Here is a 16,430-nt window from a genome sequence, read left to right on the forward strand (position 1 = left end):
TGTACCGCGGAGATCATCTACTGTCGCACAGTGCTTTTTAACTGTACCGCGGAGCTCAGCTACTGTCGCACGGAGCTTTTTAACTGTACTGCAGAGCTTTTTAACTTTACTGTGGAGCTCATCTACTGTCACGCAGAGCTTTTTAACTGTACTGCGGAGCTTTTTAACTTTACTGCGGAGCTCATCTACTGTCACGCGGAGCTTTTTAACTGTACTGCGGAGCTTTTTAACTGTACTGCGGAGCTTTTTAACTGTACTGCGGAGCTTTTTAACTGTACTGCGGAGCTTTTTAACTGTACTGCGGAGATCATCTACTGTCACGCGGAGCTTTTTAACTGTACTGCGGAGCTTTTTAACTTTACTGCGGAGCTTTTTAACTTTACTGCGGAGCTTTTTAACTGTACTGCGGAGCTTTTTAACTGTACTGCGGAGCTTTTTAACTGTACTGCGGAGCTTTTTAACTTTACTGCGGAGCTCATCTACTGTCACGTGGAGCTTTTTAACTGTACTGCGGAGCTTTTTAACTGTACTGCGGAGCTCATCTACTGTCACGCGGAGCTTTTTAACTGTACTGCGGAGCTTTTTAACTTTACTGCGGAGCTCATCTACTGTCACGCGGAGCTTTTTAACTGTACTGCGGAGCTTTTTAACTGTACTGCGGAGCTTTTTAACTGTACTGCGGAGCTCATCTACTGTCACGCGGAGCTTTTTAACTGTACTGCGGAGCTTTTTAACTGTACTGCGGAGCTTTTTAACTGTACTGCGGAGCTTTTTAACTGTACTGCGGAGCTCATCTACTGTCACGTGGAGCTTTTTAACTGTACTGCGGAGCTTTTTAACTGTACTGCGGAGCTCATCTACTGTCACGTGGAGCTTTTTAACTGTACTGCGGAGCTTTTTAACTTTACTGCGGAGCTCATCTACTGTCACGCGGAGCTTTTTAACTGTACCGTGGAGCTTTTTAACTGTACTGCGGAGCTTTTTAACTTTACTGCAGAGCTCATCTACTGTTGTGCGGAGCTTTTTAACTTTACTGCGGAGCTCATCTACTGTCACGTGGAGCTTTTTAACTGTACTGCGTAGCTTTTTAACTATACTGCAGAGCTCATCTACTGTCACGTGGAGCTTTTTAACTGTACTGCGGAGCTTTTTAACTGTACTGCGGAGCTTTTTAACTGTACTGCGGAGCTTTTTAACTGTACTGCGGAGATCATCTACTGTCACGCAGAGCTTTTTAACTGTACCGCGGAGCTCACCTACTGTTATGCGGTTCTTTTTAACTGTACCGTGGAACTTATCTACTGTCGTGCGGTTCTTTTTAACTGTACCGTGGAGCTCACCTACTGTCGCGCAGAGCTTATACTGTCCTGCAGAGCTTTTTAACAGTTAAAGAGCTCCGCGGAACACAGTTAAAAAGCTCCGTGTGACAGTAGCTTCACCCAAAAAAATCGTTCAATGTTAGAATCGCGATTCAAGCTCGAATCGATTTTTTCCTGCACCACTACTGATAAGAATGTGTTTTTTAAATGTGTTTAATTGCTTTACATTGAACTTGCTGGCCAATATGGTCGAGTCAAGATGGCATAACTGATCAGTATTTGTGTGTACTGGGAATACATCGTAGAGGGCATTACTACTCACAGTGGACAGGGCAGTGCAATGTAATGTTCGTAATGATTATGACCAGCAGTTTCTGGCTAGAATTTGAAGCTGGCTGAAATTACATCCTCATTTTTTTTTTGGCTTTGGCTTCAATGGGACTTTACAAAAGTGATGGGACATGTGTAATGTTTCCTGTCCCCTTATGCAAGGCCTGTCATTATAAATATTGTCAGTGTAAATATTAGGTTTGTGACTTTGGTTAAGGTAAAAAATGCTCAAATGTTGTTTTTTTTTCTTTTTTTTTTAAAGCTTATTTACCACCCTGTTATTTTGCCTAATAAATAAACATTGTTTGTTAGCAGTTTTACCACACAAATGCTATGTAGCATAGCATTTCTTGTTTTTTTTTTAGCAATAGGAATGCAATATAATGAGTCTTACCAAATAAATGTTTCTGTCCTCTCAGTGCCCTTCTGTTGTTTAGTGCCCTCTTGTTGTGCAGTCCACTTTTCTCAGTAATATTAACTGACCAGTACAAAAACTGCAGTTGTTGCATCCAATGCAGTATTAAGCAGGGCTAGGTACTTCATTTTATACATCTATGAATATCAGAATGAACTGAAAACACTTTAAATCAGTGGGTAAAAAGTGTTGAAGGTAAAAAGTCTTGAAGGTATGAAAACAACCTACTGTTTTTTCAGTCATCACATCTTCATTAACCCAAGTAGCCCATAAAGATTCTGCTCATAAGCCCTAATCATCTATTTGCGGAATCACATTTGCTTTAACGCACCTCGTCACTTTGGAAACACAATGTACCAAAATCAGCTTTTATTTACAGCACAAAGGGAGATGAAAACATGACTCACTTTGATAAAACCGAATATCTATGCATCACCTCCCACAGTTTTTGTTCCTCCTGCAAGGTCAACTCGCTGCTGGCATCATCCATCAACTCCTATTACAGGGACGAAGAAGGCAGATAATGCGCTAGATGTTTTCCACAAAGGAGCAGCGGCGTCTCTTCTCCACCGCCTAGCCTTCGGAGATAATGCGGAAGTAATCACAAGTGTTCTGTTCTAAACCCGACGTTTCTGAGATCGAATTAAAGCTGAATTCTCTACTGGTAGACAGAGTGAACAAGCTTCAGCACCCTGCTGTACAGAATAATCGTTTAATGCTGTCTGAAGCGCTGCTAGTGCTACTTTAAAGGGACAGATTCATAGATATGCCTCATATAAGAATATATGTAATCCCTTATACTCAATTATATTGATATACTGGTCATGTATTGGGAGATTTCAAAGTCTGCAGGACACATGTGTAAAACATTTAGTTTTTATTGGCTGAGGTGGTGAAAAACACAGTATCTGCGTGTAACCAACATAATAGAGAAAGGATAGCAAACACATAAGGCATGGGCTAGGCCAAGGCAGAAACTATAAGACAAGATTATTAATCAAAAATCAAAGATGGCGCTCTCTCCCCACATCACTTCTAGGGTGATGTCTGCAGCACAGGGCGTCTGTGAGCTGATGTATCAGAACCAAGTCGCTGCGCTTTCCTCCAAGCTCGCTGTGATGCTGCTCGGCAATGCTGCATCAGCAGCAGCTCGAAAAGAAGCGGTGGCTGGCTTCACATGTATCGAAGGAAGCATGTGCTAGTCTTTGCCCTCCTGGTGTGTTGGGGCATCACTAGTGATAGGGGGAGTCCTAATGAGTGGGTTGGGTAATTGGCTGTGTAAATTGAGGACAAAATGGGTAAAATCAGAAATAAAATTATATATATATATTTTTTTTTTTTGAAAAATCACTAACCAGTGTATAACCAACAGGGCATTAAACCGTGAGATAAGCATTCTGTATGTAATGACTGTTGTGTTGGCAATACTTCGCAAAACAAAAGTGAAACAAGGAGGTATTTATACAAAGGCTATTGAGAAACAGGGTAATATTAGTGAGGTGACTGTGAAGGAGTTTAATTCTAACATATAAAGTGAGAAAAACATGCTTAATACTAATATTTTTGGTACTCGAATATTCCCTTTACATTATATATATATATATATATATATATATATATATATATATATATATATATATATATATATGAGTAACTATTCAACTTTTTGTAGCATGATCATACCATGATCATAAACCTAAACTTCAACCTGTAACCCCTAATAACTACAGTACTCTAACATCTGTTTATAGGGCCTAAAATAGATCCCTGTGGATCACAGAAAAGCAAAAAAAGCATAATGAGTAGGAGTGACTAGGCATCACTGTTTTTCTACCTGAAATTGCATGCAATTACAGTAAAACATGTTCACAACACAAAGAATATGTAAGTTTAGAGACCTGGTGTTAAGCACCAGAAAGCACACGGCTCACGTGGCTATTGCGACACTGGCACCACTATCCTCAGCTGAATTCCACATCAGTTCATTTATGATGCATCAGCTGGATCACATCGTTTTAGTGTCCAGAAGTGATCTTCTGCCCTGAGCCCCTCAAAGTCAGAAGGATGGTCACGTAGCCTTCTTGTTCTTTAATTATGCATTGCCTTCAAACGTGTCAGCCAGTGACCTAACACCTGCAAATTAAAGCTGACATTCTGACATTCATAGTTTCTGTTTCAGTTCAGATGCAGTGTACTTCAGTACTGAACCAGAGTGACACAAACTGGGTTAAAGTCCAGTTACTTAAAGGAGTACTTCAGTGATGTTCTATTTAATGAAAATAACGCTAATACTCTCCACTCCTGCTTTGTGGAGTCGTCTTCAGGTGAAAGCTGTGCATTTTTTGAGCATTTCTGCTTGTTTTGGTGGGTGGTGTTGGTTTTAGCTAGCCGGCTGTACTGTGGTTAGGTTAGCGTAGCTTGCTTTAGCTCAGCATTAGCTTAGCTTAGCCTAGCCTGGCTGGTTAAGTTATCGTTCTGGCTGTCAGACGGCATTAGCCGAGCAATTTTTTTTTTCCCTTTTTTCCACAAAAGACGAGCCAGCGCTGCGGGTGAGCACTAGCCTGTGCTAAGCTAACGCTGCTGCTGATGCCGCCGATGATTCTAAGCTATACTGTGTATATAAATGCGCCGTTACTCGGCAACGCGTCGGCGGAGTGATACAGGTTTACTGTGTGAAGGCTGTGATGTTATCACAAATATCATCACGGCTAGAACACTTCTCAACCAATCAGATTGTGAGGTGGAAACTAACTGTTGTATAATATGTTATATCTAATCTCAACTGTGGAATCTAACAAAATGAACAAAACTTAACAAATTAAAGAGTTTTTTTTTTCATTTTCACCATTGCATATAAAATTAAATTCTTGTTTAAAAAAAAACAAACAAAAAAACAAAAGCTGTTAACAATCTACTCGCAGAAAACCTGAATATATCCCGCTTGTCATGTCCAAGGGTATCTATCATTGTTAGCATAGCCCCAGATTAGCATTTTTAGCGATACCCAACAATGCATTGTGATATCTGCACACTACACTTTGTTTTCTTGGTTTTGATTCGATATGGACAAAAAAAAAAACGTGTGATATCGCTGTTCGATATCTCAATATCAATGATATATTAATGATATATTAATGATATAACTTTATATATAAATGTAAGCACCTCCATGGAAACTGCACTTATTTTTCCTTGGATATAAAGTAGTTGGATGTGTGTGTATTCACTGTGGACCTCTGCCTCGCTCTGCCTCCAGCCTAGTTGCTGTATGTAACATAAGCACAGTCTGCAGTTTGGGTTTGCTGGTGTTTATCATGTTTTGCGTAAATTGTATCGCAGTAAAAGTAAAAATACACTTTATCTCACAGCCCTACTTACAGTACTAGATATGGCTTTTGTTTAGTTATGCAAATAATTTAAAATCTCTTTGTATATATCCTTAAATCCTCATATGTCCCTCCTGACAGTATAAGCTGTGTGTTTGGATTGTGAAGTACTCAGAACGTCAGGTTGAACTGATGCTGTTTAGGCAGTTGAAATGCAGCATGTTAGACATTGGCTCCTTGGGGAAGGATTATAATACTTACAGAAGCACTAGAAAACGAGTGGGTCTCTGTACGTTACTGTAGAGACAATAGAGCCGTGGATTTGCCCACGGGAGAGTGGGTCATCTCTCTCTCTGTCTCTCTCTCTCTCTCTCTCTCTCTCTCTCTCTCTCTCTCTCTTTTTCTCTTTAATAAGTAATAAGGTACTCTTAAACATTGGTTTTCCATGTTTATAATTTAATATTGGCCGAGCCTCGTGTTCCCACCAACACATTTCTGCCTTCACAGTTCAAACTACAGAAAGATGCGGACACTCATTGTGATTTGAGATTCAGTCATAGGTTGCCGGGTCTGTATGGATCCCTCAAGGGGGTTGCCGGTTAAATACAAAACCATCAATAGGGGGAAATGTGACAATAGTTCTAAGGTTCTAAAAAAGTTTTTTGTGGGTTTATGGCAGGGGTGGTCGATATGGCTCTAAAATAATATCACGATATTTCATGGTATTTTCACCATAACGATACTTTTGGCGATATGACAAAACACTGAATTAGAAAGATTATTTAGAACTTAGAATTTTATTTATCTTGCATGCAATATGATATATGGCTAACTGAGATATTTAAAAAAAAAGGATTTTATCAGATTAAATTTGTAACAGAAGTCAATGGTCCAGAATATCGTGATACTAATAATAATGCACTTCAAATATCTCCAGATATCCAGGATTAAAGTAAAATAAATGATACTGGACAGATATAATCTGTTGTCTCTAGTAGATATATAATGAGAAATGAGAACAGTGTGAATTTTTCTTTTGCTAAAAACAGAAAAAAAATTGTACTCTGATGTGATAATAAGGTAATTAAGGGTGGGTGAAATGGCATGATATTTCAGGGTATAATATCGTTCACGATAGTCAAAATTTTTAGCGATATTATAGTTTATGGTAATGGTTTATTGTTAGGTTTAAGCAGTATTTGCATACTGTTTTGTATTTTACTGCATATAATATATCATACATAATTTATTAGCAGAGTAAAAATGTATTAACCTCCATTAAAAGATAAAAGACTACTTACAAAATATTTCAAAAGTCACCTTTTTAGTTTTTCCTTTAGTGAATTATAGATAAATTAAATATTTTAAATCATATTTCAATATAAATATTGAAATAATAGAAATAGAATAAAATATGAAATGAAATAAGAGGGAAAAAATAGCATAAATGAACACTGATCATAAACTACTGTACATTATATGTGTGTATATATATATATATATATATATATATATATATATATATAGCCCAATATTCTGCTTTTTTTATTTCCCTGAATTTTCTGAATTGTGGTTTTGCCATCTGAAACCATTTATTTAACCAGCATCTGTTTATCCCTGTTTTTTGTTGCTGTACCTAAAGTATTGCGCTCCAGTCAGAGCTAAGACTCAATTCACTGGGATGAGCTGCAACACTGAGACACAAATGTTGCTGTTTGATTCTGCACCATTATGAAGGATGTCAATCACCGCAAAGGCGAAGGCAGCCATTAAAGCACTCGTATTCTTCTTTTTCTTTTTTGCATATTATTTTTTTTCCCTTAAGGCCCAATTATGTTTGTATGTTTCTACGTACAAAACTTATCGTAATTTATTTTTACTTCACAATGTTCAATCCCTTTTATCCCAGTGTACTTTTTGTGCCTCAAAAAGATGCCAATCAGTGCTATATTTAAATGACCTGTGTTCCTATTGGCTACCCTGCCTTGGGCCTTTCGTTTGTTCAACAAACAAACAGACAAACAAACAAAAAAACAGTGAAGGCTTAATGAGTGTTAGAAATGGGAAGTACAATAAATCGACAGGCCAAAAGTCATGGGACTGCAGATTGTACGTAACCTGATCGTAAGGTGTTACTTTAGGGCACGGCTTGGAAATGTCCATATCCGTATTAGTTATCACACAAAAATGGCCTTTGGCTGAGCAAAATTACACATATCACGTGTATAACTCTCAAATTATTATTTTTTAAAGATTTGTTGTCCTTTTAAATGTGTAGCTGCAGTCCTCGTCCAACCTTGTTACCAGCTTTGTCCAGCATTGCTACACCAGCGTTAGCATGCCGGGTACCAGCCTCAACGCACTTTAATCAACCCACTGTAAATCTTTTTTATTTATTTATTTGTTTTTTTTTACGTGTTGTTGTGACAATACTACCATTTTAGCATTTAATTATCATGGTACTTTTCAAAAGCAAGCATACTAACATGCTAACTCTATGAAATCAGAGCAGAAATGAGAGATCAGATACATCCAATAGCAGCAGCTGTCTAATAATCATCACGAAAAACGAATGACAGTAAATTAAAAAAATCTAAAAACGTAAATGATCTAATGGGTTATCTTAGAAAGGTAAGACATGGCTTTAGTAACAATCTGGTCCTGCAGTAAAAAAAATAAAAATAAAAAAAAAAAGTCCCCTGTAGCCTTTACAGTCCAGTCATGAGCACAGGCCTTCACTGTGCTGCAGATTGGGAATTAACCAGGGTCACTCCCTGGAAAAAAGCACTGAAATTTTAAACCTGGACGAGGATTTAAGGGTGAAAGAGCGAGTGGCTGAAGAGTGAAGGTAAAAAGCACCAGGCCTATTAAAATGATAGTCCAAGCTCCTCCTCTTAGTCGTTTTCCTTTTTTCCCTTCTTCTCTTCGAGATTTTTTTATAGCCGTGGCCGAGGAAACAGAGGACGATTTAGAGCACGTCAGCAGAAGACAGCGAATTACTCTCAGTTTACGCCGCCGTGGTTCAATACGTAAAGCTCGGACATGATTAAGAAAAACAAGCGACACATGCTGCAGCCCCCAGTCAATACCCAGAGTGACTCCGCCATCGATTCAAACACTAATTAAACATATTTCCCTCTGTATCGACTCCTCCATCGACTGCTTTTATTTTTAAAGCCACCCGTGTATCAGCTGCAATTACAGGCCCATTAAAGTGCCTTTATTCTCCAGCATGTATTGACTGACAGGCCAGGTCATGGAAATCAATCCTGTCGATTATTTTACGATTCTGTAGAGTATGTCATGAAGTCTTAGATTTTCTCTTCTGTAGGATTTTTTTATGTACAGTTATCAAAAAAATAAAAAAGTTCCACGCTAATCTAGTAGTGTATGATGCTATACTACATGCAAATTGCGTAACGTTACCTGCTTTACCTGCTTTACCTGCTTTATAACACAGTTGTGGATGAATGTTTACATTAAAAGCTGCTTCTCCATCATTTTTTTTTCAAACCGTTCTTTTTCTGAAGTAGGATTGGTCAACAACAGCATGCAACCCAACAAGGTCCAAAACACAGGCGTAAATGTATATATATATATATATATATATATATATATATATATATTAATATAATGGTGCCAAAAGTTCCAAAATGTCTTGGCTTGCCAAGGCGAATGATCTTGTTGGTGAACATTAAACACAGCATCAACTGTTAAGCATGGTGGTGGAAGTTTCAAAACTGCTATATTACTACAATATTGATATAGAATACAGTGGATTAAACAGTTAAATCAGCTAAATGGTGGAAACCTATATAACACAATATGGTCATGACCATCATGCATACTGTAAACATCTGAGGTGTGTATAGTTAATTAATTAATGAATCACTTAGGTATGCATTGCAGTTCGGTGTCATTTTGACATTGGCATTGTAATAATGACATGACCCTAGTTGATCTGGGAGGGTAAAGGATGGCATGTGCTTGGAATCTGATTGGCTTGTGAGGAAATAATCCTAAATCAGACCAAAATCTAATATCCAATCATGCAAAAATTGTAAAATTAGTTGTTTCATAAATTTTAAATTTTCCAATCTCATGGTCTGTCCCGTCGTCCACAGGGACCATCTCAGTGAACACCATCCGGACCCCCTACCAGGCCCCGGGAGAGAGCGAGATCTTGGACCTGGATGACAACCTCTATCTGGGAGGCCTTCCTGAGAACAAGGCGGGCCTGGTGTTCCCCACCGAAGTGTGGACGGCTCTGCTGAACTACGGCTTCGTGGGCTGCGTGCGGGACCTGTTCATCGACGGCCAGAGCAAGGACGTGCGGCGCATGGCTGAATCGCAGAAGGCCACTGGGGTCAAATCCTCCTGCTCCAAGGAAGCGCCCAAGCAGTGCATCAGCAACCCCTGTCTGAACAACGGGGTCTGCAGGGAGGGCTGGAACCGCTACGTGTGTGACTGCTCTGGAACCGGCTTCCTGGGACGCTCCTGTGAAAGAGGTAGGGGTCATTGTCTTTCTTATTATCTTATTCTTATTTTAAGGTAAAAGCCCCTTTTTACCCTAAATTGAGTTAATTAGCCAAGTTTTGTGTTCAACGTTAGCTTCTTACTTCACACTGGAGCCTTAATAAGGCTTCCTTAAACAAGGCACCAATTAAGCCTCCTGTCACATTTAGGAAATAAAAGGGTTGTACTATGTATTACATACAGTATATAATAAAATAACAAGGCTATATAATGTAGTGTCTGTAGCATAATTAGGTACAGCATTGTAATCAACTCTTTACCTTCACCCTGTAGTATAATACACAAGATTCAGACGCTTACTTCCTGCATCAAATGATTGTAGAAAAGCGTAGAATATGCAGTATTTCTCAAAACTGAAGCCACTACAGATCTACTGCCTCTACTGGCTATCAGAGGCAGACACTAGTTAATTCCAGCATTGATCTTGCCCGTGCTTATATTGGAATGCTATATTATCAGGTTTTTAGGAATTAGATAATTGCCAGCCTGGGTTAGAACAGATTGTCTGCAGAATACTGTTGAGCCATTACCCTTTCCATTAGAAAAAAAAAAAAGTTTGCTTCTGGTACTTTAGGCTGTGCTGTAAGCTCAATGAATCTCACTTGGTATAGGAGAGATGGACGGGTCAACTAAATGAATAGGCAAGTCTGCCTATGATATCTATTGAGCATACTCTTGTTGCAGATTTGAGAACTTTTGTTCTCTTTTGTTTTTTTGTTTTTTTTATTTTATTTCTAATTGTTACTCATTTTCTCCCCAATTTACACGGCCAATTACCCAACCCACTCTTTAGGACTCCCCCTATCACTAGTGATGGCCCAACACACCAGGAGGGTGAAGACTAACACATGCTTCCTCCGACACATGTGAAGTCAGTCACCGCTTCTTTTCGAGCTGCTGCTGATGCAGCATTGCCGAGCAGCATCACAGCGAGCTCGGAGGAAAGCGCAGCGACTCGGTTCCGATACATCAGCTCACAGACGCCCTGTGCTGTGGACATCACCCTAGGAGTGATGTGGGGAGAGAGCGCCATCTACCCACCCTGAGGTAACAGGGACAATTTTGCTCCCTCTGAGCGCCGGCAGCTTGATGGCAAAGCTGCATGAGCAGGAATTTAAACCTGCGACCTCCCGCTCATGGTGGTAGTGCTTTAGACCGCTGGACCACTCGGCGTCCCTTTTTGTTCTCATTTTTTCCTACTTTTTTCCCTTGTGAGGTTGGTTCTCTAGCCCACTTGCTAAGCTAGCCTTTTCTTAGCTATCTCAACTGCAAATCCACAGAGTATCGGGCAGCTTATAGCAAGTATCGGTGGTAAAATCTTAGGGAGTGACTGGTGTTTGTGTGTGACAGAAAGGCTAAATATGACAGGATAAACATCACAGCACAGACTATATTCCAGCTAAAATTGCTGAAATCACGCACATATAAAAGCTAAAGACTTATCTGAGGGCACGGATTTAGGTATATTATGTTAACAGTGTTTTAAATGTTTTGAAGCACCTTTAGTAGACTGGTTTATTCCGGTTTATCCCGGTTTTCTTGCTTTCCTGTGATTCACACGCAAGCATGCTAGCATGACGCGATCACTCAGCTATGGAGCTATGGTGGGTCCGTGCTCATTTCAAGACACGGTCAGATTTTTAAAAACCACAGTATATGTTGTTACCACTATACTGTCTAGCTTGGTAGTTAGGGTTAGGCAGTGTGAACTTAAAACAGCACCATCCAACAACCAACAGGACGTGGCTGTTTAAAATGAGGTATTCTCTGTTAAGTTTGGAGAGAGAGGTGGGCGGAGTGTAAGTTTCAGGTGAGCAGAAGTTTTCTGCAGAGCTGGTGTGTTTTTAGCCGATGTTTTTGAACACTTCACTCAGTGTCAGCTTATGTAGCAGTTTCAGCACCGTCTCTCCGGTGTCCTGGTGTTTTTCGAAGGGAGGCGTCGGATTTGAACTCGGAAAGACGTGGATGTAATTGACATCAAAGCGAGCGTAAAATGAGAAGAGCTTAAAACATATTACACATGCTGCAGATTTCCACTGCTTTGTCATAAGAGACCACCCTTTTAGTGAAAAGACCCAAGCAGCCATGTGGCTCACAAACAGCCCCCCTCTGTTTTCCAGCAACTGCACTCGAGGACACTGTAAACGGATTCAGTCATTCTGAGGAAGTGTGCTGCTTCTACTATACTGTGCTGGCTCAGGTGATACATCCATATCATCTATCATTCAATAAACTGGTATTGCTGGTCATACTGACACATGATATCATTTAATATATAGTCACTATCTAGACATCTACACCTCCAGATGCAGGAATAGGGCCACCTGCATCAGGAAGGACCCCACCCACCCAGCACATGCACTTTTTGTCCCGCTCCCCTCAGGCCGGAGGCTGCGGAGCATCAAGTGCAAAACAACCAGACTGAGAAACAGCTTCATTCCAGAAGCTGTAAGACTCTCAAACTCCACCTAACAACACACTGCACTTTCACTTTACACGTTTTTGGAGTATTTATCGTTGTATCTATTGTATATTCTATTTTTATTGTATTCCTTTATTTTGTTATCTTTTTTATCTATATATCTATTTTAATAACAGCTCTTGGGTGTAAACTGGATCGTGAGATCACAATTTCGTTTCACCTCATGAGCGACATGTGATGCGAATGACAATAAAATTTCCTTGAATCCTTGAATCTATGAACTATAGTCATGGAAAAATCATATTTTTTTTATATTAGTCTCTCTACTTTGCTTCATAATATGAAGTTGTGTTGTACATTTTGTCAAAATATCAGGGTAGATGCCCCAAAAGGACTTCTGAATTCTGAAATTACTTTATATTGATCTACATTGAAAGTTAAGACGTTTTTTTTTTTTTTGTAAAGTTGCCAAAATTGATTTTTAATTGATTTTAATAAAAAAATAGGGACAATACTTTAAACTGTATTTCAAGTTGATACATTCTAAGTAATATAAAAACAATTTTTGCACTTTTTGTAATTTTACCACCACCTTTTTTTTTAAATGTGGGCATCACCAAAAAAGAATCTTATGATTTCAGATGATTTCTGATGTTTTTTTTTTTTTTCACCACCATACTTTTAAAAAGCATCATACTTTAAAAGATATGTCTGCAGGTTTCAGGTTTATTTGATAAAGGCTGATTTGATCAGTTCAGCCTTGTTGAGAACAGCCCAAATCCTTGGCTCCTGGTTTCATCAGTTTGGATGTAGGGTTTGTCGATCCTCCAGCTTTAACGTACTGTCTGAGTGTTGTCCTCTCCCTGAGGATCGTGTCCCTCGGGGGTACACTTCTTATTCTACTGTATGATTAATCACTTGGCCTGGTTGTCGTCGCTGTAGAAGTTACCATTGTACCTGTGGTTGAGAGACTTCTTGTGCACTTGATCAAGAAGTTCTTCTTAAAATGCTCTAGATTTGAATATTACGTTATATAACCCTTTTCCTGAATGCTTTGCTTACATGCATATAGGAAAATTCGTAAGGGTAACAAGCTCTGGAATCTTTACTGAGCTGAGAGCACAGTGGCAACACAGAGAACAGTGTAGAATATTGACTGAATATCGACTAATTTAATAATTACCTCACCTACCCATGCTGAAAAAACGAATGCCCTGTACATTCAATTATTTGGGTATAATGTGTAGAAATTAGTGAAACATCCTAAAATCTTATGTAATTTCCTGACCTCAGAATATTACCCCATTTTATGCAAAGTAAAGCTCTATTCAGACAGGGTCAGTTTTCTTTTGGGAGGTGTGATAATACAATTATTACAAGACTTTTTTCAGTCCTTTTAGTCCATTTTTAGTCTCAATGCACTAAACCAGTTATTTTTTACAGACTCTGTGCTCTGGCTTAATAAAGATTAATCCTCTGAGAATTGTCGATATGTGGGTAAATATTCTGTGGAAAGTTTTTTTTTTAGGTACAGAGGTGCATGACACAGGTTTCTGTGGTAAACCACTGTGCTATAAACAACACAACAGTTAATTGATTCCTTAAGGGCTTCCTGAAACTTCCAGCAGCTTTAGACAGACCCATTCTTTAGCCTAGTGTATGTTCTACATGTGTGTTATGAACACTTAGATGCTATTTGTCAATTGGAAACATAATTATTGCTATAATCATAAGTTTTTTTTTTTTTTTTTAAAGGTGACTGCAGGGTCCTAATTTATAATAAGTGTCTCTAATAACAATTCATGAAGTACACACTGTTACTGATTGATTACACTTGTACAGGTTATCCAATTGCTTGTGTAAATCTGTGTCAATTAAACGTACAAATATTTTGTACATCTTCCCATCTTCCCAAAATCTGATTCATGATTTCAGTCCTAATTACATATGAACACACCATTATACTTGTGAAAGTACACTCGCCCTATTACATACTCCTATACACCTGTGATAAATCTGTATCAGTGTGTAATGTATCTGTAGTTACACTGTTACAATGCAGTGTGTAAATCAAGTAGCCACTCCCATCTCAGTCATTTATGCAGAGATTATTCTTATTTCATGTGAATCAGTCATAAATTCTATTGGTGTCTTGTAGTAGAGATTTAGAGATTACTCCAACTCACCATAAAATAATAACTAATATGTATCAGCTATTCTGTCAGTAGTTCATGATCATACAGCATTCATATCATAGGTATGTATGACAAACCATGAAGTATCATCACTTCTTTATCTTAGAATAGAATATAGAAGCTTAATGCTTCATATATGGCGCTAATAGATTTCTTCTTATGCTTGTGAAATTTGAATTGACAAATCCTCATCACACGTCACATGCAAGAAGTAAAGTAAGTGTGAGTAAAAGTGAGTGTGTGTTTGTGTTGTGTGTGTGTGTGTGTCCTCATGGTAACTGAAAGCCAGTATCTCATTAAGTTTTTGTAGCATTTGGTTTATTAGCGGAGTGAATACCACTCCAGTGTGGGAACGGCGGGAAAAGAAACGTGACCTGTTAACCTTTTCCGTCACGGTGCTGCCTGGCTGTGTGGAAAAGTGTAATTGGTTTAGAGTTTTTGAATCTGTTTTACTGTGTGTGTGTGTGTGTGTGTGTGTGTGTGTATGTGTGTGTGTGTGTCCCTGGGAGTGTAATTAGACAGAGCTCGCTCCCACTTGGCTGATGTGTGCCTGAGAGGCGATGTCTTGCCAAACTGGCCCGTGTGCACAGCAGCAGATGTTGCTGTTTATTGTAATTGCGTCGCCTCGCAGGCGTGCAGTCGGCCTCGGAGTGAGGCGGCGGCGCGAGCTGCTGTTTCATTTGCTTTTCTGTTGGGTTTCATCTCCTCTGATTTGTTTGTCGAGTCCAAGCTGTTTACTGGAGCTCCAGTGTCTAGAAGGCAGAAGCCCGAGAGGTGACCTACGCAGTTTTTTGGCCGTTTTTTGGCTTTTGCAGCTGTCCCGCTTCAGTAATGACCCCCAGAAGTGTCTGATTAAGACACAAGACAGATTAGCACCGCGGGCTGCGCTGAGGAGTAGAGCTGGGGATTGGCAAGAAGGACTTGAGGTTGTGATGAATATCACGATACAGGGCTTACGATTCAGTATATCACAGTATGTGATCGCAGTACTGTACACAAGGGCTGTGACCAATATGGCTCCCTACTCCCTCATTAGTGTAGCACTATTTAGGGAGATACTATGTAGTTCACTAAGTAGTGGTAAAACAGGAGTGACTTCGGAAACTACCTCGTCATTATTATGCTATCATGCGCTAGCAACGGTCGCATAAACACACACACACACACACACACACACACACACACACACACACACACACACACACACACACACACAGGTGAGAGAGGCATGGAGCTCTGAATTAAAGTTAGTGAAGCTGATCTGAGCTGATCATGAAGTCATTTATATTATATTTACGGTAGTTACATTTACGCTGTTTAAAAGATATCCCTCACATTATTGAACTACATAAAGAAAACCTTAAAAATAACAGCGTACACCGGCTCGCACTGTTGCCAGATTGGGTGGTTTCCTGCCAAATATCGAGTTACGTCTGAAATTCTCTGGAGGAAACGCTGTGATTTGACGGGTAAACAAAACTAACAAGTGTAAAGAGTTTGGAAATTGAACTCATCAGTGTTGTAGTTAGATATCTAACCCTGCAGAGACAGAGCTTTTAGTGCTGCTGATGGAAAGGGTACTCATCAGTGTTATAGTTAGATATCTAACCCTGGCAGAGACCGAGCTTTTAGTCCTGCTGATGGAAAGGGTACTCATCAGTGTTGTAGTTAGATATCTAACCTGGCAGAGACCGAGTTTTTAGTGCTGCTGATGGAAAGGGTACTCATCAGTGTTGTAGTTAGATATCAAACCCTGCAGAGACAGAGCTTTTAGTGCTGCTGATAAAAAATTGAAGCTGTGTTTATGTTCATTATTATATGTGAGTAAGTTATTTCTTTCTTTCATTGCTTGCAAGGTTGTTTTTATGTACTGTTTTTACTTTTTTG

At 39.3% G+C, this 16,430-nt stretch overlaps 1 protein-coding gene across 20 annotated transcripts in view; it reads left to right on the forward strand.

The window, feature by feature from the left end:
• LOC103042950 (neurexin-1a) overlaps nt 1-16,430 on the forward strand; it is a 562,201-nt gene that overhangs the window by 231,709 nt on the left and 314,062 nt on the right. For all 20 annotated transcript variants that reach the window (XM_049472543.1, XM_049472550.1, XM_049472551.1 and 17 more), the window contains one exon: nt 9,515-9,898. In XM_049472543.1, coding sequence (XP_049328500.1) covers nt 9,515-9,898 — 384 coding nt within the window. The remainder of the gene's footprint in view (nt 1-9,514; nt 9,899-16,430) is intronic.

This window comes from Astyanax mexicanus, chromosome 25 (genome assembly GCF_023375975.1).
Source record: "Astyanax mexicanus isolate ESR-SI-001 chromosome 25, AstMex3_surface, whole genome shotgun sequence".
Lineage (NCBI taxonomy): Eukaryota > Metazoa > Chordata > Actinopteri > Characiformes > Acestrorhamphidae > Astyanax > Astyanax mexicanus.